This window comes from Neltuma alba, unplaced genomic scaffold (genome assembly GCF_004799145.2).
Source record: "Neltuma alba isolate B1F8T4 unplaced genomic scaffold, ASM479914v2 tig00012180_pilon, whole genome shotgun sequence".
In the NCBI taxonomy this organism is placed as follows: domain Eukaryota; kingdom Viridiplantae; phylum Streptophyta; class Magnoliopsida; order Fabales; family Fabaceae; genus Neltuma; species Neltuma alba.
In genome coordinates this window covers 155,027-180,028 of record NW_021636723.1, presented here as the reverse complement: position 1 = coordinate 180,028, position 25,002 = coordinate 155,027, and the positions used below count along the sequence as shown (strand labels likewise).

General features: G+C 35.1%; 1 protein-coding gene across 1 annotated transcript; it reads right to left on the bottom strand.

Annotated features, from left to right (window-relative positions):
• Positions 1 to 8,905: 8,905 nt before the first annotated feature.
• LOC114724229 (PTI1-like tyrosine-protein kinase At3g15890) lies at positions 8,906 to 11,314 on the bottom strand. The gene is made up of 4 exons (XM_028910546.1): positions 11,265 to 11,314; positions 10,771 to 10,918; positions 9,956 to 10,218; positions 8,906 to 9,647 (listed from the first exon to the last, which is right to left on the bottom strand). Exons 1-4 carry the CDS (start codon positions 11,312 to 11,314, stop codon positions 9,002 to 9,004), a joined length of 1,107 nt encoding a protein of 368 aa, XP_028766379.1. The 3' UTR covers positions 8,906 to 9,001.
• Between the last annotated feature and the right edge of the window lie 13,688 nt (positions 11,315 to 25,002).

Below are 25,002 nucleotides of genomic sequence, written 5' to 3'. Positions count from 1 at the left end.
ATTTCAAAAGTGGTTTCAAAGAACTTTAAGATCGTATTTTTCCAGAGTGATCATGCCTAATTTTCTGATACCAATCCTTCAAAAACAATTAGGATAGGTCTCGAAGGTTAGGAGCTTCAAACATTTCGATCTCAAACTTTATCATTCACTAGTGACTTTAGCAAGTTCAACGACGTTGTTGTCTCTGCAAAACTTCAACTAGCTGACAAAACAACATATACAAGTATTAGACTCTCAGCTAAACAGCTCGTTAAACCCGACTCTGATACCATGTTAAGATATCAATAAAGATGAGAATTTTCTAGATAATATTGAATTACCATTAACAAAAATAGTGCATAAATCCCAATGATACAACCAGAAAACTATTATACTAAAAAACAATATGAGGAGGAGTTAAGTATTATTTTAAAGCTAATAGTTCAACCAGAAGAATGCTATTCACATATCTAATATTTTTGTAAAAAGCTTCGTTAAAATTACCCTGTGAGTCACGTAAGACCCTTCCTGTGTCACCAATTCTTGATGTATTTTTAGTTAAAATGATACTCCCATCTACATTAAGCTTTAGCATACCACATATTGGAGGCTCCCAAATTACCTTTCTCTTTAAATTCTTGATAAAGAATCTATAATACCTGCACAAATTATGTCTTTGCTCATGTGAGACATCCTCCAAGTTATGATTAGAAAACACTTCGCCAGAAACTAAATATCACAAGTTCTCACTTCTCCTTAAAAGTGAGACCGTGATTTAAAAAATTTTAGACTTCCTCATATCTCTTCTCTTCCATAAAAGTTCTCACCATGTGACCTATGACATTTTAACTATAAGAAATAAAAAGAAAAGTAAATAATAACCCGTTCAAAAATGAATGCTAGAAAATAAAGAAAGAGAAGCTAATTCTAATGAAGTGAATTTATAAGCAAAGAGACCATTTCATTTAGAAGGGCACAGATCAACCATTAATGATAGAAAGAAATTGGAGGGAAAAGCTGTTGGAAACAAAATTTTGAAGGTAGTTTCGAAGAATTTCAAGATTGTATTTTTTTTAGCACAATCACGCATAATTTTCTGATATCAATCCTTTAAGAACAATTAGGATAGGTCTTGATGATTAAGGCTTCAAACATCTCGATTCAAAACTTTATCATTCACTAATGACTTTAGTGAGTTCAACAATGTTATTCTCTCTGCAAAACTTCAACTGGTTGGTAAAGTTACAAACAAGGATTGGACTCTTAGCTGACCAGTCTGCTGAACCTGGCTCTGATGCCATGTCAAGATATCAAGAAGGCCTAACCGTTAGCCAATTGCCATGAGTGAGGAGGCCATTTCATTCACAAGGGCACAGATTGATCGTTGATGATAGAAAGAAATTGGAGGAAAAACTTGTTGAAAATTGAGTTTAGGGAGTTGGTAGGGAAGAAGAAGAACCATATTCTATCTGAGGAAAACAAAAATTACTTTTCCCACCTTTTGTGGTTTTTAGCTTCTGTTGTGCATTTTTGATATTTTTACTTTCCCGTTTTTATTCCAAAAGAAAAGTTAAAACAATGAACATAAATAATTAATTACCAATAAGAAGTAAACTTACAAAGTTCATGAAAAATAAATTAATTGTACCTGATACTTTTAGTATTTCAAAGATATAAAAATATTATAGCACACATAATGTAGGATAGATAATAAGAAGATAAAATGGATCTTGCTATTTATGCGTAAAAAGTAATTATGACCTAATGGTAAGGGAGGCTGCATGGTGTGGGTAACTATAATTGAAGGGTAATCTATTGACATGATTTTATTTGTATTAGTTGATAAAAGATGCTGGCATGACAGCATGGTGAGCTTCAATCAATATTCTGACATTTTGATTTGTGGAAAAGTACTTGTTGGAAAATTTTAGTATCATCTTTTTGTCATGTCATGTATGAATTTTCAATTGCAATTAAAACTGATTAGAGCAAGTATAACCACTAGTACATTCTGCAAAAATACAACCTACCCATAGGTGAGACGTGGCAAGTTTTGATTTTTTTTTTTATGGTTGCTATGGTTGTGCAAGAAAAATTTCGAGATATTTAGATGAAAACCAAACTATAATTTTAAAAGCGCTTTTGCAGTATACAAATAAATATATAAAGGAATTTATTTTGTTTTTGTTTTAAAAAAATATTTTTTAAAACTACTTTTATATGTTCATAAACATCTTGGCTACCACGACATAACCAACAAAAATTATAATGGAAAGCCAAAATTATGTGTGTTGAGCCATTGGGCAACTTGGTGAATCTCATGGCTTTACCCAAGGAATTGAATTGTTTTTAATATATGTGTTGAATTGTGATTTTTAATAATTATATCATTAAATATTCTCATTTTTAAGGGGCAAAAAATGAAAATGTTAATATAAAAAAAGGATGGGACGGAGTATTAATTAAAATCTGTCATAAATAGGAACAACTCAAGCAATCCCTTTGAAAAATTTTCTTATAAAAAAGGATGGGACGGAGTAGTTAATTATTAATTATTTTTGGCCAAAAAAGTTAATTTATTAATTATTAATAATTACTTTCGTCCAATATTACGTTCTGTAGGCCTTATATATACTTGAGAAAACGGCGCGACGAGTCCGGAGCAGGGTACTGTACCAACTAAACAAATTCGCTGCTGATAAGCTAATGGGCTTGGACGAGATTTACTGTTTATTAGGGGGTAAACTGATGGGCTTGGACGAGATTTTTCTTTTGTGTTTTTTTGTTCAGTTCAGTTTATGATATATACTTGAATCAGAGCAATATTGAAGAATGCCTTTTAAAATCACTTGAAAAGGCATTTAATTTCAATCCACGTATAAAACGAATCCGGTGTGATACATAATCAAGCAAGAAATATCGCAAAAAGCATACTACAAATGAAGAATCAATATGATGCTTCTATTTTCACTCATTATTATTGTGGGGATGACTGAAAAGGGGGGAAGGTTTGCGCCAGTTTCGTCATGGCTCCTGTAGCTATTAGAACAAGGGGATGTTTAGGTAACCTCAAAAACATTTCTCAGAAACACTTTTCTGCAAATCAAGGCAACTTCTTTACATATTTACTTCGTATATCATAAAAACATTTTTAAAAACCATGATTTTTGTTTCTATCCAAACACTCCCTAATCTTGGTGCGCATGCGGCAGTGAAATTTCTCAAACAAGCCAAAGCCTCTACGTGGAGAGTTGGAAGGCGACCGAGACTGATAGGATCAAGTTTAGGAGATGCATAAAAAGGAAAAATTACTTTTTGTTGTGCAGAGCTGGACTGCTATCTGAAGAAAGAATAGGGAGTAGGGTAGGTACAGGACTGGTATAGTCAAGTCTATGAATTGGTGGGGGTGATATGAAACTCACTTTCAGGTCTATAAACCATCTCTTTGGGGTTCAGCGGGGGGGTGGAGAATTTGAACTGTGATCTTGGCCCTTAGGGTGGAGAGAGCCAACCTCTCGAAAGTTTGGCAAGTTTATCAGTCCATTGTGTAGTATTTGTTCTGTTTGTGTATCTTGTTCTGTTCCTTTTAGTTTGTAATCGTCACTTCCATTGTAGTTATATAGCTTTTGAATCAGTGTTGTAAAAGTCATCTACTCCCTTGTTATTCAGTAAAACCATTATCAATCTCAAGTGTTCCCTGTTTATTTTGGACTTTTAGTCTCATGTAAGTTTGTGTATAAGAGGGTCCTATCATTTGGTATCAGAGCAGTGGATCCTTAGGCTGTAGTAAGAAGAATGGTGGTGAAGGATGAAAGGTGGTACAAAAACACTACCCTTCTATTCGGAGGGGATCCCTTTGGATGGCTCTTTTGCATGGAAAAGTATTTCTTGACAACTCCATAGCAGAGGATGAGAAGCTGGAGGTGCAGTAGCATGTCTTTGGGGAAGAGCTATGAACTGGCTTATTTGGTTTGACACCCGAGGAAGCATACAAAGTTGGAGTGAGCTCAAAAGAGAGGTAATAAAAAGATTCTCCACCAAACAAGAACTGAGGACAGAAGAGTGAGAAAAGAACATGAAGAGAATAAATTGTGGAAGCAGAGGAAAAGTCAGAGGCAAAAATGGAGGTTGACGATGAGGTAGCAGAAGAGCAAAAAGATGAGAAGGAACCAGATGAGCAAGAAGAAGGAAAGAAAGAGACTACTCCTGAACAACAATTTGAGCTGTCATCTTTTTCACTTGAGGAGAAGATTGAAGAAGCTCAACCTAAGTTACAGCCTGTAACGTTACCAAAGTCCTCCCATGCTAATAGAAGTGATTTCATGAGGCCAAAGGAAGCCACAACCAAGGAAAAAGTAGATAAAGGACGTGAGGCTGAACATCAACTCAAATTACAACCTCTTTTGCCAGAAGAAAAGTTTGAAGAAATCTATCGTGACAATCCAAAAGAAAAGCAAAAAAAATCAAATAACGAGATGAAGGAAGGATGGGATGTTGAGAGAGTTCGGGCACAACGTTGGGAATATGACAAGCAGGGGAGAGACTGGGTAAAAGTTGATATCAATGACAGCAAAGTGGTTCCAGAAGAGACAGGTGGGGGCAGGGGCAGCGTTGCAGTCGTGAGAAGCCAACGGCGCCGAAACGAGTCATTGCAGTCAAATGATGACAAAAGAGGCTTTAGGGTTAACATAACCCAACACTCCACACTTGGGCCTGAGTTAAGTTTGGCCCAGCCCTATTACTCAAGAGTAGCGCACGTGACTGAGACCAACAGGGGAATGGTTTTCGCGATCGCAAGTTCAAAAAATTCGACAAAACGAAATCAAACAGGGGAACGTTTCTTCTTCTTCTTCTGTGTTCGCTAGCGGCGACTTGAAGAGCTCAGAGGCAGCGAAACAGTGGAGAAAGAAACATAGAATTTGGGATACCGAAAATTCTAAGAAAAAGCGCTGTAGAAGAGTTTGTGATGTGCGACTAGTGTATGGAATAGAAGCAGGGAAGAGGAATGGGATTGTTACTGTTTCGCTTCTGCTAGCCACTACCATTAAGCCAACCGTCTTTTATCACCCATTCAACAGAGGTACAGCAAAAAGAGAGGCATGTGCTTATTTCTCTTCTACATGCAAGCGCCTTGGTTTAGTTGAAGAGACTTTTTGAGACGAGCTTAGCGGCACAGGTGTGTTTTCTTCCCTATCTAATGCCGAGACACAGAGAAAAGAGAGAGCCACAACTCTAAACAAGGAGAGGAACAAATGTGAGAAGCCCGTGGTTTTTCTACAAAAAATTTCGGCAACACCTGCTTCTGTTTTTGCACCATTCTTTAGCTTTAATGAGGCAGTCGGTGTACCCAAATTCTCCCATCAATCTAGATTGCCTCTAGTTTACTCCTCTCTATGTGTTAAAGACATTGATGAGTGGGTCTGGGCTGGAGGTGTTTTTTGGGAATTATGGACGAAACGAGGGAGAATAACCACACATCTTCAACTTCGATTGTTGTTAATGGATAAAGGGTTCGTTGTGCTGGAGATTACTGTATGGACTGTCATAATTTCAGGTAAGGGGGTGTTAATAAATATTATCAATACTCAAGTTGTTAAAGGTGAGAAGTTTGCGTCTGTACTGCGTAACGTTTCAGCTATTTCTGCTGTTTTTAAGCTGCTAACTGAAGCTAGTGATGAATTTGACGCACAATGGGCCATTTATCAAAATATTATGGTTTCATTGCTGGTCCATTATTGGGGGGAGGTGGAATGCAGTGATAGAAATAGTGGTTTTCTTGAGGAGTCTCTATCTGTTCAATTATTGTTGCCGGCAATTTCTATTGACAAAGTATCTATCAGCAAAATGACAACTGGTTTTCAGCCGAGTTTCATTGAACCTTGGGCTACTATAATTGATTTTGTTGTCTATGAAGAGTCCCATGCCTATGTTGATATAAATTCTAGAGAATCTATTGAAGGGATTGAATCATCTACATCAAAGGTTCAAAATGGAATTCGTTTGTTCCTTTTGGTGTGCACAAGCAAACAAGAGAAGAAGCCGTACAGGGATGAAGCCACCAATCCTTATTTCTAATTTTCACCTTGAGGACAAGGTGAAGCTTAAGGGGAGGGAAATGATAGGATCACGTTTAGGAAGATGCATAAAAAGGGAAAATTACTTTTTGTTGTGCAGAAGCTGGACTTGCTATTCTGAAGAAAGAATAGGGAGTAGGGTAGGTATAGGACTGGTATAGTCAAGGTCTATGAATTGGGGGTGGTGAAACTCACTTTTCAGGTCTATAAACCATCTCTTGGGGTTCAGCGGGGGGGTGGAGAATTTGAACTGTGATCTTGGCCCTTAGGGTGGAGAGAGCCAACCTCTCGAAAGTTTGGCAAGTTTATCAGTCCATTGTGTAGTATCTTGTTCTGTTTGTGTATCTTGTTCTGTTCCTTATTAGTTTGTAATCGTCACTTCCATTGTAGGTTATATAGCTTTTGAATCAGTGTGTAAAAGTCATCTACTCCCTTGTTATTCAGTAAAACCATTATCAATCTCAAGTGTTCCCTGTTTATTTTGGACTTTTAGTCTCATTGTAAGTTTGTGTATAAGAGGGTCCTATCAGAGACCTAGACCTGGGGCGAGAATGAGACCTAGAATAGTATCTTCTAGAACTCGTTATCCCTAATGTAAGCAATTAGCAAACAACCACCAACCTCAATCAAATCAAAAGTACTAATTTAGACCTGGGAGTTAATTCAACTGCACAAGCACATCAGCCACACTGGAAGTATGTTGGACTAACCACCATGGGGGAATGGCTGTAGCTCCTACTGCGGCTATGACACCTATGCCCACTAAGCCGGCTCGCTACGTTTCAGCAAGTTTTTCTCTGCAGCAGTATCTTTTAACTGTGAAAGCAATCATTTAAACAATTATATGAATGCCAAGAATTAAAGTTTAAGATAAAATATTGTCAAAATGCATAAAAAGTTAAAGAAGGTTAGTGTAAAGCTTACATAGCATAAACATGGTATTCACTGTTCAATAACTGAGCAACTCAAAATAAAGACGCCACATAAAATTAGTCAATAGATCTGAAAGGCAATTACCAAGAATTGAATTGAGCATTTTCCCAAATCTAGGAATTAGGCCAGATTGCACAGCCTCCTCCAATTGACACCATTCCTAATGATTACAGAACAATTTCCATTATGTAAATAATTTGGACTGCCCCAGTGCCCATGGTTATGGGATTGAATGGAAAGAAATATTGATACCTCATTTGTACCAAAAGCAGCATATTTCTCATTAGCAATTTCTTCACCGCGCACAGTAGCAACCATGACCTACACAGTGAATCATGTATAAATGATCAAATTAAATCAACCATCAATCAATATATATGTATTTAACCCCAAAAAAAAAAGAAGCGGTACTCTACTTAAACAACACCTTGCGCGCAGGTAGGTCAAGGTCCTTGTTCTCCTTAATGACTCTCCAAATTTGCTGTGCACTGAAAGAAAATCCAGAAGCAGGAACTACTCCGCGTCTATCCCAATGTCATGACACCATCTTTACAAAAGTTGCAGAGAAAATTTTAGTGGTGCCTAAATGAAATATTTTAATCTCAGTGGAAAGAGTATGCCCAATTTGTGTAAGAAAACCAAACAAAGTAAAATTCAGTTTTACATCCCAGTTGTTATGCTTGGTTAATTTTAGAAAATGTATTTATTTTGTCAATAGATGATTAGTTTTTCTTATCTTCACTTGATCTTAAAACTGTTATCACTACGCATTCTTTTTTTTTTTCTTGCTACACTCTTATATTGCAAGTGAAAATAGATTCTAGACTTTTAAGATATAACATAAGCTTTTAAATAAGTTTGAAGAGTTATACATAAACTAGAGAGTATAGATTTTTAAACCTATTTAAAGGCCTACATTTTAAGTAGGCCTTTAAACAGGCTTCAGGCTTTGTCAAGCTCTTTAAAAGCTCAAACTCAAACCTAAAAAAAAAAAAAAAGAAGCTTATATGCAAGTTCAGGCTATAAATATTTACTGCAAGCACAGACCTGCTTACCTAAAGCTTAGCCCAACCAAGTTTGTTTCTATCCCTTGCAGCCCACAAAGAAAATATGCCTCAATGAACAGTACTCAAAATACTCTTAATGATATGTTGATTGACCTGAATCGTGTTGCTAGCCAACTTTTCGTCCTGATGAGCCTCCTCTCTCGCTTTACTGCATTGCGTCTTATTCATTCGTGCAGGTGACAACTGCAAAAGCCGAATGCTTGTTTTATACAGGTGTTTTCAAAGGTAAAGATCTTGAAACTTATATTTTAATACTCCTCCGGTCCTAAATGTAAGACCCTTATACTAGAGAGTATAAGGGTCTTACATTTAGAACCGGAGGAGTATAAATTATGGTTCCCTGTTTCACATAAAGTGTTTCAAAACATCCAAATACAAAATCATGTCAAGAAAGGAAAAAAACACTGCACAAATATCAGTTACTCTAAACATGACAAAACCAGCATGCACTCAAACTTCCAACAGAGGAATATATAGTATGATGGTTGCCAAAACTAGAACAAAATAAAATAGGTAATAATTTGAAAAGGAGTTAAGCATCGTCTGCCACTTTCAATTATTTTTCCGACAACACTAAATATTCTAAACTAATTTTTGATGCATTCAACACTATAAAAATATATTTTGTATTAAAAATTGATTAAGTAGTATCCAAGACTCAAAATATTTTTTCTAGTAATACTAAGTATTCTAAATTAATTTTTCATGTATTTGACACCATAATATATATTGTAATATAAAATCATGTCAAGGAAAAAAAAAAAAAACAATGCACAAATATCAGTTATTCTAAACATGACAAAATCAACATGCACTCAAACCTCCAACATCAATAAACTCGTGCTTCCTTTCTGGATCGCGATAACAATAAACTGCAAGTTGAGAGAGCTTTACAATATGTATAAATACAATACAAAATGTTCATGGTTTAAGCTATTTTTGCCAAGACTATAGCCCACTACTCTCTTTCATCTCAAATGTTGATTCCTTCACTTCTGAGATGAAGTCTGAACTATCTTCAGCAACTGATGCCCCATCATTGTCTTCTAAATCTGGAGGGTTTCTGAACAATTCATTCTTTTCTAAATCAGATAACTTATCCTTATATTCTCCTTTTAGCAGATCTACCACCTCAAGCATGGTGGGTCTCTTCTCAGGCTGTCTTTGAGCACAGACAAGTGCCACAAGAATCATCCTTTTTAGTTCTTCCTCAACATAATTACCCTTTAGCTTTGAATCTGCAAGGTCACTATATCTCCTCTCAATAACCAATGGTAGTGCCCAATCAGCTATCGATCGCTTCATTGAAGTACTTCGTATTTCAATTGGTTTCTTGCCACTGGCAAGTTCTAGCAGGAGAATCCCAAAACTGTAGACATCACAACTCTCAGATGCCTTACCGAGCACGGCATATTCTGGCGCGAGGTAGCCAAGGGTTCCCTTAACTCTTGTCGTCACATGGGCTGCCCCATCAGGAATCAGCTTTGCGAAACCAAAACCAGCAACCCGAGCTTGGAAATCTGCATCCAACAACACATTGCTTGATTTGATGTCCCTGTGGATTATGTGGGGTGTTGCTTGGTGGTGAAGATATCTGAATGAAAACAAAATGTTGTCGAATTAACAAACTGACCAGATCAGAAAATAAGCTGTGAAGCACAAATAATTGAAAAGGTTATCAGACACACTGGAAGACTCTAAATTGTATCTTAAAATTATAATACCTCCAGTTTTAAATATAAGTCACAAATGCCCACCTCATATATATTAAGAAAGTTGCTTGAAGTTAGGTTTGGTGTTCCGAAGCAAATGACTTATATTTAGGATCGAAAATAGTATATGTTATTGTGTTGCTCTGTATCTGTGTCAGAATCTGCGCTCTTTAGGTCAACGAACACTTACGCAATTCCCTCGGCCGACCCAATAGCGATATTCATGCGCCTGTCCCAATTAAGAAGGCAATCTGGAGAGTGCTGTCTATGAAGATGGGAGAGTAGGCTCAAATTTGGCATATAATCGTACACAATTAGTCTTTCTTGCCCTTCAGCACAATAGCCACGTAGACTAAGAAGATTCTTGTGTCTTACTCTGGCCAATATCTCAACTTCGGCAGCAAATTCCATATCTGCTTTGTTGCTCCAGGCTTTTAATCTTTTCACTGCAATCTGGAGATGTACATGGATTATATAAGGGTATAAAGTGACAAGAAGACGCCCCAAAGAGAATTCTGAAACAGGAGAGAATTAACAAAACTATGCTATTCTATCATCTATGTACCAGAGAAATTAAAAGCATTAGCAACTTGTGATTTTATTTTGTTGGGACAGATACCACATTATGACCTTATCCAAGAACTCTACAGATCTGTCCTCCAGGGAACAGAAACAACAGTTATTCTTTTGTGGGATAAAAGCACTAATCATCCAAGTCCAATATTAGAAAAAGCAAATCATTTTGGTTCACTAACAGATAAGACAGCCCAACTGAAGTCGCAGTAAAAACATAGTATGGATCTACATTTTTCCAAAATAGACATGTCTTAGCAGAAGAAAAGAACATCTATGGCAGAAAGCAGCCAGATCGGTAAGCATACTTCTGTGGAAAACCAAATTACCACAACTAGTCACATTTAGGATAATGAGATAGAGCACAAATATAAACGAAAGCTGATTTTATAGCATGCAACAAAGAATTGAAGAGAAATTATTTAATCTCACTTGTGATCCATCCCAAAGCTGGCCCCAGTATACAATGCCAAATCCCCCTTCTCCAAGCTTGTTATCGTAGTTAAAATTGTTTGTTGCTGAGTGTAGTTCCTTCAGAGAAAAGACTCTCCATGCAGGCACTTTCTTACCTCGTGCTTTTCTGCATAAAGAAGACTACTCTGAATTGCCCATTGAAGAGACACAAAACAGTACATTTAAGCTTGAATCTTCACAATATAGTTTAAAACGGTTTTAGGTTTCAAGGTAAAGAAATACTCTAAACAGTTCAGCGATTGAATGCTTAGAAAAGCGCTTTAAATTATATCTGTCTATCATACCTTGTACCACCCAAACTAACGCTCAATTTATGTTTCTTACTCAGACCAATTAGCTCATACCAGAAGTCTTATAGAAGCCCAGAATTTGAATCCCTCTTTAATTCTCATTTTCCACCAAAATCAAGAAGTAAAAGAAACACAGAAGCATGAACAGTTAGCTTAGCTTACCGTTCTGAACGCTTTGCACCGAAAAATATTGAGCAAAAAGCCATACCCATCCCATCTTCTCCTATTTCTCTGCCTCTGTATCTCTAGCTTCTCAAGTCAGCCCCACCTAGGAAGCAAAGTTCAAGCTTTAACTTGACCAACAAAACAAAACTTGATCTTAACGTTCCTTCAGTTCAAAAGTTGATTCGTTTCCCGTATTCTCTCTGCCTGGAACGCTTCACCGCGAAAGATGACTGAGTCAAGGACGATGTGCGAAACATGAGGATTCAAGAGAGACCGAAGGATGAGTCCAAAAAAAAAAAAAAAAAAGAGAGACCGAAGGAAAGGTTTTGTGGGAAAAAGAGGACAATGCGACGTTACGACGAAAGTTGGGTTCTGACTTCTGGAAAAGCCAGCAAGAGATTTGAACACGTATTGCTTGGTTGGGGAGATGCATTGAAATGATGTACAAGAAGTCGAAAAGTTTAATGAATCATTCCTTGAATGGGCAGGATGAAGTACAGGTACGTCTTGCAATTTCAATGGGGTCCATTTTTCGGTTTTCAAGCAGATATAGGGGCAAAACATAAAATTCAAAACTCTATGAACCGTTGCCCCGGCGCTCCGGGTCACCTAAAGCTAAAACAATGGCCTCCTTGTGGCAGCTGTGACTTGTAATTATTTTACACCATAATTAAAATTGCAAAGCTCTTGAGAAAAGATTCTTTTAGGATAAATTTATTTCAGTTTGGTACATCGGTCATTTTTAATTTAATTTTAAAATTCTTAAAATTTTGTTGATCAATTTTGTTTTTTCCCCCCTTATTTCTTAATAGATTGCGTAAGTTGTTTTTCTATTTCTCCGCCCAGCAATGATTTGCTTACTTGAAAACTTGTTCTGCTGGATTAAATTGTTTGAAGTGACCAAATAATAGGAAGTGAAATAATTCATTACTGATGGGAATGATGTTACATTTTAGACAGAAATATGATAAAAATAAACAAATATTGTAAATATTTCAATGATGACCAAATCAAATGATTGAATCAAAATATCGTATCACTTGATAATATCAAAATGCATTTTTTTCCAATTTTTATACTGATTAATTAAATGCTAAATTAGAAGGAGTGATAAAATTAAAATGTCACTTACTTATGAAAAGTCAAAATATAAAAATTTTCAAAACTTTCTTTTCATGTACTTTGATAAATGATTTGATGGAGAATGATTACAAATGCTTATATTCGTTCGGTTCATCTTGTTAAATTAATTCACTGACGCCTGTCGCAAAGGACGTGGTTGATACAAGATCTAAGAAATTTTAATGATGGCAGGAGAGACATCCAAGGAGAATCTTGAAATTAGGATGTGCCCTTTGAAACTTTCTTGGTTGCATTATAAACCTATAGTTATTCTTTGAACACATCGTTTGGACTCCCACGCTCAACCTAAAAAGGTGCTTGGATAAAATCAAGGGCATGTTTGGATGCTCTCCAAAACTATGATTTGGATGAGATGTCACTTTTAAAAAAATACTTCGAAACCATGGTTTGAGTCAAAACCATAGTTTCAGGAAAAGTGAATCTATTCTACTTCTGGTTTAAATTGGAGAGTATAATTGTGCCTGTCAAAGTAGATCTCAACAATAATATGACTTTAATATCCCTCAATTATTTTTTTATAAACATATTTAATCTTATATCTTATAAATATATATACACATATTAATTATATTATCTTATATATTATTAATTATGTTGGTAAAAAATATATTATCAACAATTTTATTTCTTCAAATTAAAATATATCATAAAATCTATCTTTTATGTAATTATTATATTAGCTTATGTCTTTTTTAGTAATTTATATATAAAAAGTGCTTTTGATAACAACTATCCAAACACTATCACTTCTCAAAATCACTTTTTCACAAAATCTATTATCCAGAAGCTATTCTCCAAACCATGATTTGGTTTCATCCAAACACCTCTCAAACCATGGTTCAGATCCGGAGAATAGATTCTCAAGAGAATAGATTTTGTGAAAAAATGATTTTGATAAAGTGAGAGTGTTTGGATAGTTGTCTTCAGAAACACTTTTTATATATGCAAATTATTAAAAAAAGGCATAAGTTAATATGATGATTATATAAAATATAGATTTTATAATATATTTTAATTTGAAGGAATAAAATTGTTAATAATGTATTTTTTACCAACATAATTAATAATACATAAGATAATGTAATTAATAAATAATTAATATGTGTATATATATTTATAAGATATAAGATTAAATATGGTTATAAAAAATAATTGAGGGGTGTTAAAGTCATATTATTGTTGAGATCTACTCTGACAAGCACAATCATACTCTTCAATTTGAGCTAGAAGCAGAATAGATTCACTTCTCCTGAAACTATGGTTTTGGCCCAAACCATGGTTTCAAATTATTTCTCCCTGTTTGGCTCATTCTTTCCCCAAACCATAGTTTGGGATGACACTCAAACACCCCCCAAGTATTACTCCAAACTAACCTAATAAGTGTCTGTTTGGATTAGTGGTAAATAATTGTGATTTTAGATAATCGTGAATTTTATAAGTAACAATAGCGATAAATGATATTGGTTGATCATAATTTCTATATGGATATTTTTATATAAGTGATTTTAAGAATTGTGACTATGTTTAGTTTTCATTTATTAAAATTGTTTCTCGATGTATAATTACTAAAAACAATATGAAATTAATATTTGAGGAGAGATCTTTGGAAGAATGTGGAAGGATACATTGTAGAAAATTTGGTTGCTGAAGGTTCATCAAAATTTTTCAAACGCATAAGCTACTCCTTATTGCTAATCCTAAAAATGCAGTAGAATGGTAAAATCATGATTTAAAAATTATTCAAACAAGACAAACATGATTCATAATCACTTATTTGGATCTAAATAGGCTTATTTGATATCCTACCACTTAACCAAACAAACTTTAAAGAATCAGTTGAAATAGTGATTCGGAAAAAAAGTGGTCCAAATCGGAATTAATTCGCACGTTCATTTAGAAACTACACATCATCTATTAAAATAGGGCTATTAAGACACAAATCTAATTGTTATTATTATTTTATTTTTAAACCCCAAAATAATGATGTTTCAAGTTTAATGAGAGAAGGGAAAAAAAAATACTTCCTTCATTCATTTTGTAGTATCAATTACACCATAAAATGAGTTTTATATTTTTTTAAAAAAATAAAGGAAGTATATAAAATCAATCCGAAGTAGGTCATTCAAAACTTTTGATCAAATACCAACAAGAGTTGTAATAGTCGATAAGAAATCAGTTTATAACCCATAATGTCATAAGTTTGAATCTTGCTATTAATATGAGAATTTTATTAATGGGTCATTTGCAAGTATCTTTATAAATGTTTTTTAAATCTGAAAACATATTATGATCCTAATAAGCTCTTGGGACCTAATCCATCCAGATTTTTTATAGGGAAAAAAAAAAGGATCAAACTCAAATAAAGGAACAGCTCAGCGCTTCACTAATTTGACTAACTTAAACATTGAGCAATGTTACAAGGTGGATCCAACTTGGAATTTGGAAAGTTTGGCGGCCCCATCTTGACCTGATGTTAGGAGTTCAGTTGTTTCTTTTTTTTCCCATTAAAAAAACATGCATTATCTTCTTAGTTTTCCCATACGAGAAATACTTAGATACTCTGAGTACCAGCTCATCTATGTTCTGGCCAATGAGAATATGCCAAGTCAGATAAGTTTAAATTTATGTGTCAGCCCAGTATTTTTATTATTTGTTTTTTTTAAACTGAAAAATGATTAGGCTGCCAGTAAATTCCTGAAATACCCCTTCCTTTCTTCTTTCTCTCTCCATCCTGTCTCTCTTCCTTTGGTTTGCTGCCATTGAAACGTAGCCCAACCTCCATCACCTTGTAAAAAATGAGACTCTTTCAAATCAAGTAGAAAGGTCCCTATATTATTGGCCTCTACCTTTCAGTGTTTTCTTTTTTATAACTGTTAAAAATACAATATCAACCCAGATCCACCAAAAAGAAATGTACGAAAAACAATTGAGGGTGATGGAGGATGCCATATTAGTAGAAGAGTAAGTGTTGAATACTGGGCCCAATACCAATTAACTACACTAAATGGGAATTCACTTATTATTGAACTAAAAAATTGTACATCTCATGGACCCCTGTTTATGAATCAAGGGCCGATCCCTATTTATACAATAATCAAAAGGAAATAAAACCAAGAAGGTTAAAGAAGGCAGGTGTCGTGTTGAGTAATACGACATACTAATAATTACAAAGGCTTTTATTTTAACACTCCCCTTTAAGTTTGGGGTTGTACAAATCTATAGCCCCTAACTTGACTAATAACTTCCTTTGTACATCTCCCCCAACTGCCTTGGTCAGAATATCTGCCTGTTGATCAGTAGACCTTACATGTTTTAAATCAATTTGCTTCAGTTCCCACTTTTCTCTAATGAAGTGGTAGTCTACCTCTATGTGTTTAGTACGCTCACGATAAACTAGATTAGCTGCTATATGAATAGCCGCCTGGCTGTCACAGAAAACATTCACTGGTTCCTGATGCTGAATTCTCAGATCTTTAAGTAGTCCCAATGCCTATACAATCTCAGATGTAGCCATGCTCAACGCCCTGTATTCGGCCTCAGCAAAAGACTTGAAAACTGTGTTTTGCTTCTTTGTCTTCCACATTACTAAAGATCTAGCAAACTTTAGTAAATATCCAGTAACTGAGTACCTCATTATACCACATGAAGCCCAATCAAAGTCTCAATAGCACTCCAATTTAAGTCTTCCCTCTAAACTTAGAAATATGCCAAGTCCAGGACGTCCCTTTAGATATCTCAGCACTCCTCTTACAACACCCACATGTGCTTTGGTTGGACAGTGCATAAATTGACTTAAAATCTACACACAAAAAGAAATGTCAGGTCTGGTCATAGTTAGGTATATTAACTTACCAATTAATGTTCTGTAACTCTCTGGATTGCTCAACAACTCCTCCTTCTTGCTTTTACCCTTTTCATAGGGCATAAATTTGAGGTTCTATGGAAAGGGAACTGCCAAGGGCTTGCACCCACTCATTTCTATTTCAAAAAGTAAATCTAGGACATATTTCTTTTGAGATAACACTATCCCTTTTTCAGACTTAGCCATTTCTATATTAAGAAAGTATTTCATTAATCCAAGCTCCTTAATTTTGAAAGTATTATGTAGAAAACCTTTTGCATGTTTAATTCCTTTTTCTGAACTTCCAATTATCAAAAGATCATCAACATAAACCAGAATTAAAACAATACCATCATCATAGTTCTTAATGAATAAGGAATAATCATTCCTAGTTTGTTTGAAATCCCCTAATTTCAAAGCCTGTGACAACTTTTGATTCCATTGTCTAGAGGCTTGTTTCAAACCATAGAGAGACTTTCTTAATTTGCATACCATGTTCTCCACCTTAATGTCAAATCCCTCAGGAATTGACATATACACTTTCTCATCAAGGTCTCCATGCAAAAATGCATTATGTACATCCATTTGGAACAAGTTCCATTTATTTACAGCAACCAATTTCAATACTAATAGAATAGTAAACATTTTAACCACAGGGAAAAACGTTTCATGATAGTCTATCCCCTCTTTTTGATTGTATCCTTTAGCAGTTAACTTAGCCTTATAATTATCTATACTCCCATCAAAATTATACTTGATTTTATGTACCCACTTATATCCTATGGGCCTTTTACCTTTGGGCAATGGGACTATGTCCTAAGGATGGTTGCTCTTAAGAGCCTCTATTTTGTTTTTCTTTGCCGTTATCCAATTTTCATCTGTAGCTGCTTGCTGATATTTTGTTGGTTTAGATACAGAGTCAGTGGCATTGAGAAAACATATATAATCAAGAGAGATATTAGAGTAAGACAAGTAGTTGTGAATGGGATACTTAATTGCTTCTGCTGCTGTTCCTATTCAGTTCCAGAAGTAAGGAGGGAACAAACATAATCATTGGACTAGATAGGGGGCCTTCTATCCCTAATAGGCCTAGTTGGGACAGGTTGAGGTTGATTGTTGACTTCATTTTGGTCATGAAAACCATTTGTTTCATTTATATTTGTTAATTCATGATCTTCGCCATTGATTTCATTATTAGTTGGAATTCTTGTACTATTTTGCATCTGTATAATTTCTGGTTCAAACCAGAACATTTCTTTCAAGTCTTGATTAACTCCCCCTTCCTCTTTTCTCATAGCATCCTTAAAGGGAAACTTATTTTCAAAGAAATTTACATGTTGACTTACCAAAATTGTTTTTGCGTTTAAGTCAAGGAGGACAAAACCCTTTTGATTTTCATGGTATTCTAGAAAAATACAAGGAATGGCTCTAGGTTGCAGTTTATCAGTAACCCTAAGATCTGTGGCATAAGCTAGAGAACTGAAAAATTTCAAATTATTCAAATTAGGTTTGGTTCCATAAATCTTCTCATAGGGTGATTTGTATCCTAATATTTTGGAAGGAATTCTGTTTACCAAATAAACAGCCATTTTTAAACACTCACCCCAATATTCTACAGGAACATTTGATTCCAACATTAAACTTCTGGTTATTTGCATTATAGTTCTGTGTTTTCTTTCAACCACTCTATTTTGTTCCGGAGTACAGGGACAAGAGGTTTCATGGATAATACCCTTTTCTTGCAAAAAACTTCTCAATTCATTATTCTTAAATTTTAATCCATTGTCACTTCTAATTCTCTTAACATGCATGTGAAATTGAGTTGATATGTAGGCAGAGAAATTCTTAATATGCATAAATGATTCAGATTTATTTCTCATTAAAAAAATCCAAGTCCCTCTAGAGAAATCATCGACTATGGTCAGGAAGTACTGATATCTATGATGTGTTGGAGTCCTATATGGACCCCAAACATCAATATGTAAAAGCTCAAAAACTTCTTAATTTTTATACAACTAGTAGTAACAGGGAAGTTCATTTGCTTCGACTGAGCACAGACATCACCACCTTTATTTATCAAAGAACTTTCCTTTATTACAAAATTCATATGCTTCATAACAAAAAAAAGGGCATGTCCCAATCTTTGGTGCCAAAGACAAACCTCAGAACTACCATTAATTCTATAACCATTTTGGACAATATTAGCAACATAACTAGATCTAGCAATTTTTTAGTATAAACTACTAATCTCTTTACCAATCATCCTCATCTTGTCATCCTGAAGGCCCTGCATTACACAGAGGTTAGGGAAAAAGGAAACAATGCATTTATACTCCTTTGTAAATTTAGAGATTGATGTGAGATTGAATTTAAGCAGAGGAGCATGCAAGACATCTGAGATGACTATATCATTAGATATTCTAGCTGTTCCTATATGAGTTACAGGCACACAATTTTCATCAAGTATTTGATAGACTGAACAGGACCATCATAAACCCTATAGTTCTCAAGTAAGTCTAGGCTTCCTACCATATGTATTGTGGCTCCAAAATCCAGAATCCAATTAAGATAAGATACATTATAGGTATTAGGAATTGCCAAACCTGTACCAGTCAGGGCATGAACCGTGGTCTCTAATTCCTTCTGAAGAAGCTCCAGGATTTTTTGGTATTACTCGTTGGTAAAACTTGGTGCTACCGTGGCCGCTTCATTGGCATGTGCTTCTGGATCATGAGGTGAATTAGACACAGCTTGTCCTGATTCCTTGTTCTGTTTGGTTTTGTTTCCTCTGAAGTTAGGAGGGTACCCAACTATCCGGTTACAATTTTCCCTCAGATGTCCTTTCCTTTTGTAGTGTGTACATTCAAGATTGCTTTCCCCTCATCCGTGGCCTCTTCCACGACCACATCCCCTGGCGACCATTGCGATTCCTTCCCTGGGGACGGCTTGTCATTGTTAGCAAAATCGATCTCTGAGTCTCATCCTGAATGATCATGGCATAAGCTTCATTCACTCTTGGCAGGGGATTCATCAGGAGGATTTGGCTTCTTGCATGATGATACGAGTCATTGAGGCCCATCAAGAACTAAAGAAGCTTTTATTCTTGAATGATTTGAGCATAGGTCCTTGAGGTCTTGCATGTACAAGAAGGGAGACTAACTAATGCCGACTGTTCTTCCCAAAGTTCCTTCAACTTTGAGAAATATGCGGTGACTGAGAGGGATCCCTACCTCAAGGAGGTGATTTCACGGTGTAGGGTGAAGATTCGAGCTCCATTCTTTTTATCAAACCTCTCCTTGAGATCTAGCCATACGTGGTGTGCGTTTTGGAAGAAAATAACCCCATTTGCGAGTTCTTTTGAGAGTGAATTGAGGATCCAAGACAAGACCACGGCATTACATCGCTCCCATTGATCGTGCAATGTCTGGTCGTGCGTCTCCTTCTTGTAGGATCCAGTAATAAATCCCAGTTTATTCTTCCCCAATAGAGCGATCTTCATCACTCGATTCCAAACCGTGTAGTTTTCTGTATCGATGAGAACGTGAGAGATGATGGAGGCGCCTTGTGTGTCCGATGGATGGAGGTATAAGGGATGAGTAAAAGGAAGGTTTTTGGCCACAGGTTTCTCGTCCGCCATGGAAGACTATCTTTGTCGAATTGGGAAAGAATTGGATTCTCGGTTTAGGGCAAGAACTGGGCTTACTATCTGAAAAAAGGAAAAACCCTCGGCTCTGGTACCATGTTGAATACTGGGCCCAATATCAATTAACTACACAGAAGGAAACTGAATGGGAATTCACGTATTATTGAACTAAAAAACTGTACATCTCATGGATCCCTCTTTATGAATCAAGGACTGATACCTATTTATACAATAATCAGAAGGAAATAAAACCAAGAAGGTTAAAGAAGGCAGGTGTCGTATTGAGTAATACGACACACTAATAATTACAAAGGCTTTTATTTTAACAGTAAGAATGAGAAAAGAGGAAGAATAAGAGCAATGCTTTCTTCTCATGTGCCATTGTTAACATCTTAACCACCATCATCAACATTCATTCTCTGTTGTGATTTTATTGATCTACCGCAGTCTTTAGCATTTGGAAATAAAATGGGGAGAGATTGAGGATGCGCTTCAATGGTGGTTCTTGATTGAAGGTAGTCAATATATGGAGAAAGTGAGGAAATCTATGATGGAACAAAAAGAGAAGACAAAGAGTCTGGAAAAAAGAGGAGAGAAGCAGCCTGAGATTAAGGTTATGCGTGGTGCTTCCACGGTGGCCTGGGAAAGGCAAAGAGAAGGGATGGAGAGAAAGAAGGAAGGAAGGATAGCTGAGGAATTTGCCGTTTTTAATTTTTTAAAACAACAAAATAATTAAGAAATGGTTGGCAGCCCCGTATGTTTACAATTATCTGAGTTGGTGCATTCTTACTGACTAGAGTATGGATGAGCTAGTACTCTAGGAGTACCTAAGTATTTCTCTTCACATTAAATATTGTCCTCTACTTGCTGCCTATTTGGATAATGTCAACAATCAGATTATAAATATTTTGAATTACAACCCACATACTCATCATGATCTCTACCGATAATTTAAACATTTTGATAAAGTTTTACAAGGTCCGGTACAAACATTTTTGAATCTGGAAAAAATACCAAGGGAGAATTATAATGAGGTCCCAAGTAAGGAAAACAATTAAAAAACAAGTTACAGATATTGTCATTCTCACTATAAGACTTGTCATTATAGGTTGTTGAGGTTGTTATTAGGACATTTTAGTAATCATTTCTCTTCTGTGGAATTTGGTTGTAATTCCCCCAAATACTCAATTAACAGAGTAAATGAAATGAACTATCACCTCTCCTTGATTAATTATTTTGACGTTACTAAATATAAGAACTGATAATTATAGTATAAATTATATTATAAAATGAGTTTTATATTGAAAACAAAAAAAGTAATAAAATAAAATCAATTATTACTGTAGAATTCTTACAGATTCACTGGCATCTCCGCACCACGTTTCTGTCTTTCAACGTATTAAATTTTAAAATAATAAATAGGTTATGCTTCTGTAATAATTTTGATCACTCTTGTAATAATTTTGACATTTGAAAATCAATCAAAATCATATATTTGTCCTTTTAAAATTTAATAAGTGTTTTTTTCATTTTTCCTATAAAAAATAAATTGATATATAAATATATGATATTTTCAAGTTCAAATATCAAGAAGTGCACTTATTAGGATTGTTTTAATTTTTATGTTCTCGGCTTAATAGAAATTAGTTTCAAGTTTAAAGTGACTTGAATATATTCTAAATTATACAATATATATATGATGCTTTGTTGACATTATTCTACAGTCAAAATAATGAAAATATTGCAATTAATTTGCCAGCAATCTTTTTAAAACTGTTATTAAATCAATTTCTTGCATCCTAATTGTCATTATTTGGCTTTTTAACCAAAATGCTATGAACAGTAATTAATATTATCAAGAAACTATATAATAAAAATTATTTACTCAAATACTACCGTCAAAATCATTATTAGAAGGAACAATTTTTAAAATAACACAGAACTCGATTTTGCAAAGAACGAGCTCTGCGTCATGCAATTTTTTTTTTTAAAAAACTTTTGTAATGCTGCCACCTATTTCCTACGCCAAAACCCCGCCAATTCACCAACTATTAACATTTTAGATACTTGTTATACTTCTTCGTTTTTAAATATAGAACTTATTTTATAATGTAAATTATACTACAAAATGAATATTATATTTAAGACTAGAGGAATATATAGTATGATGGATGCAAAAACTAGAACAAAATAAAATAGGTAATAATTTGAAAAGGAGTTAAGTGTCAATTATTTTTCTGATAATGCTAAATATTCTAAACTAATTTTTGATGCATTCAACACTCTGAAAATATATTTTGTATTAAAAATTTGATTAGTAGTATCCAATACTCAAAATATTTTTTTAGTAATACTGAGTATTCTAAATTAATTTTTAATGTATTTGACACCATAATATAAATTGTAATATAAAATCATGTCAAGAAAAAATAAACAAACACTGCACAAATATCAGTTACTCTAAACAAGACAAAGCCAACATGCACTCAAACCTCCAACATGAATAAACTCATGCTTCCTTTCTGGATCGCGATAACAATAAACTGCAAGTTGAGAGAGCTTTACAATATGTATAAATACAATACAAAATGTGCATGGTTTAAGCTATTTTTGCCAAGACTATAGCCCACGACTCTCTTTCATCTCAAACGTTGATTCCTTCTCTTCTGATATGAAGTCTGAACTATCTTCAGCAACTGATGCCCCATCATTGGCTTCTAAAGCTGGAGGGTTTCTGAACAATTCATTCTTTTCTAAATCAGATAACTTATCCTTATGTCCTCCTTTTAGCAGGTCTACCACCTCAAGCATGGTGCGTCTCTTCTCAGGCTGTCTTTGAGCACAGACAAGTGCCGCAAGAATCATCCTTTTATTAATTATTAATAATTACTTTCGTCCAATATTACGTTACGTATGCCTAATATATACTTGAGAAACGGTGCGACGAGTCCAGAGCAGGGTATTGTACCAACTAAACAAATTCGCTGCTGATAAGCTAATGGGCTTGGACGAGATTTATTGTTTATTAGCGGGATAAGCTCATGGGCTTGGACGAGATTTCTCTTTTGTGTTTTTTTTCAGTTCGGTTTACGATATATACTTGAATCAGAGCAATGTTGAAGAACGCCTTTTAAAATCACTTGAAAAGGCATCTAATTTCAATCCACGTATAAACGAATCCGGTGACACATAATCAAGCAAGAAATATCTCTAAAAGCATACTGCAAATGAAGAATCAATAGATACTTCTATTTTCACTCACTATTATTATGGGGATAACTGAAAAGTGGGAGAGATTTGAGCCAGTTTCGTCATGGCTCCTATAACTGAAATGGCAGCTATTAGAATAAGGAGGTGTTTGGGTAACTCAAAAAGCACTTCTCAGAAGCACTTTTCTGCAAATTAAGACAAACTCTTCTACATATTTACTTTATATACTATAAAAACGTTTTTAAAATCATGATTTTGTTTCTATCCAAAAACCTCATAAGTCTTTATGCACATGCGGTAGTGAAATTTCTCAGCAAGCAAAGCCTCTATGTGGGACAGTTGGAAGGCGACCTAGACCTAGACCTAGACCTGCAGTGAGAATGAGACCTAGAATAGTATCTTCTAGAACTCGTTATCGCTAATGTAAGCAATTAGCAAACTACCACCAGCCTCAATCAAATCAAAAGTACTAATTTAGACCTGGGAGTTAATTCACCTGCACAAGCACATCAGCCACACTAGAAGTATGTTGAACTGACCACCATGGGGGAATGGCTGTAGCTCCTACTGCCGCTCTTGTTCCCCTTTCTTAGCTACTTCTGCAGCAGTATCTTTTTTAACCGTGAAAACAATCATTTAAACAATTATATGAATGCCAAGAATTAAAGTTTAAGATAAAATATTGTCAAAATGCATAAAAAGTTAAAGATGGTTAGTATAAAGCTTACATAGCATAAACATGGTATTCATTGTTCAATAACTGAGCAACTCAAAATAAAAATGTCACATAAAATTAGTTAATCGATTTGAAATGCAATTACCAAGAATTGAATTGAGCCAGATTGCACAGCCTCCTCCAATTGACACTATTCCTAATGATTACAGAACATTTTCCATTATGTCAATAATTTGGACTGCCCCAGTGCCCATGGTTATGGGATTGAATGGAAAGAAATATTGATACCTCATTTGTACTAAAAGCAGCATATTTCTCATTAGCAATTTCTTCACCGCGTACAGAGGCAATCATGACCTACACAGTGAATCGTGTATAAATGATCAAATTAAATCAACCATCAATCAATATATATGTATTTAACCCAAAAAAAAAAAAAAGCAGTACTGTATTTAAACAACAGCTTGCGCACAGGTAGGTCAAGGTCCTTGTTCTCCTTAATGACTCTCCAAATTTGCTGTGCACTGAAAGAAAATCCAGAAGCAGGAACTACTCCGCGTCTATCCCAATGTCATGACACCATCTTTACAAAAGTTGCAGAGAAAATAGTTAAGTTACACAACCATTTGGAACCAAAATTTCATGTATCTGCAGATTCTGGACTCACGCAAAGTTCATTACAGAAGTCCCCATCAAAGATATATGAATAGAGAGGGGAAAGACTCAAATGTTTTTCAGCACTTTATCTGAAGCAGCAAGAGCAAATAGAGCACTCTGCTTTTCGAAAGCAGAATCATCATGAGATAAAGACAATTTCAACATATGAAGATCAAAAAAGAAAGGGCAGATACAATCCATTTCTCAATTTTCCTTCATTTTTGGCTAAGGAACAGAATTTATAGACTCATCGCCATATGTGCATTTTCAGTATATAAAATTGAAATGGGACTGGAAATCGGCAATAAACTCCACATCACAGTCATGGTGATTAAAGTTGAGGTGTACTGAAAGGATAAGCACCTCTCCACGTTCTCTTCAATCTGGCGCCCTCCAAATCCATCACTATTGTGCAAGGCTCCAAGCCAGCACATCTAGCCTTCCAAGTTCCTTTAGTGGTTTGAGACCTAAGAACAAGCGTGTATCGTGGGCTTAATTAGTAGATAGATTAGACAAGTGAAAGCAACGTGTGAGAGTTGCGAGAACATGCCTTCCTCATACTCAT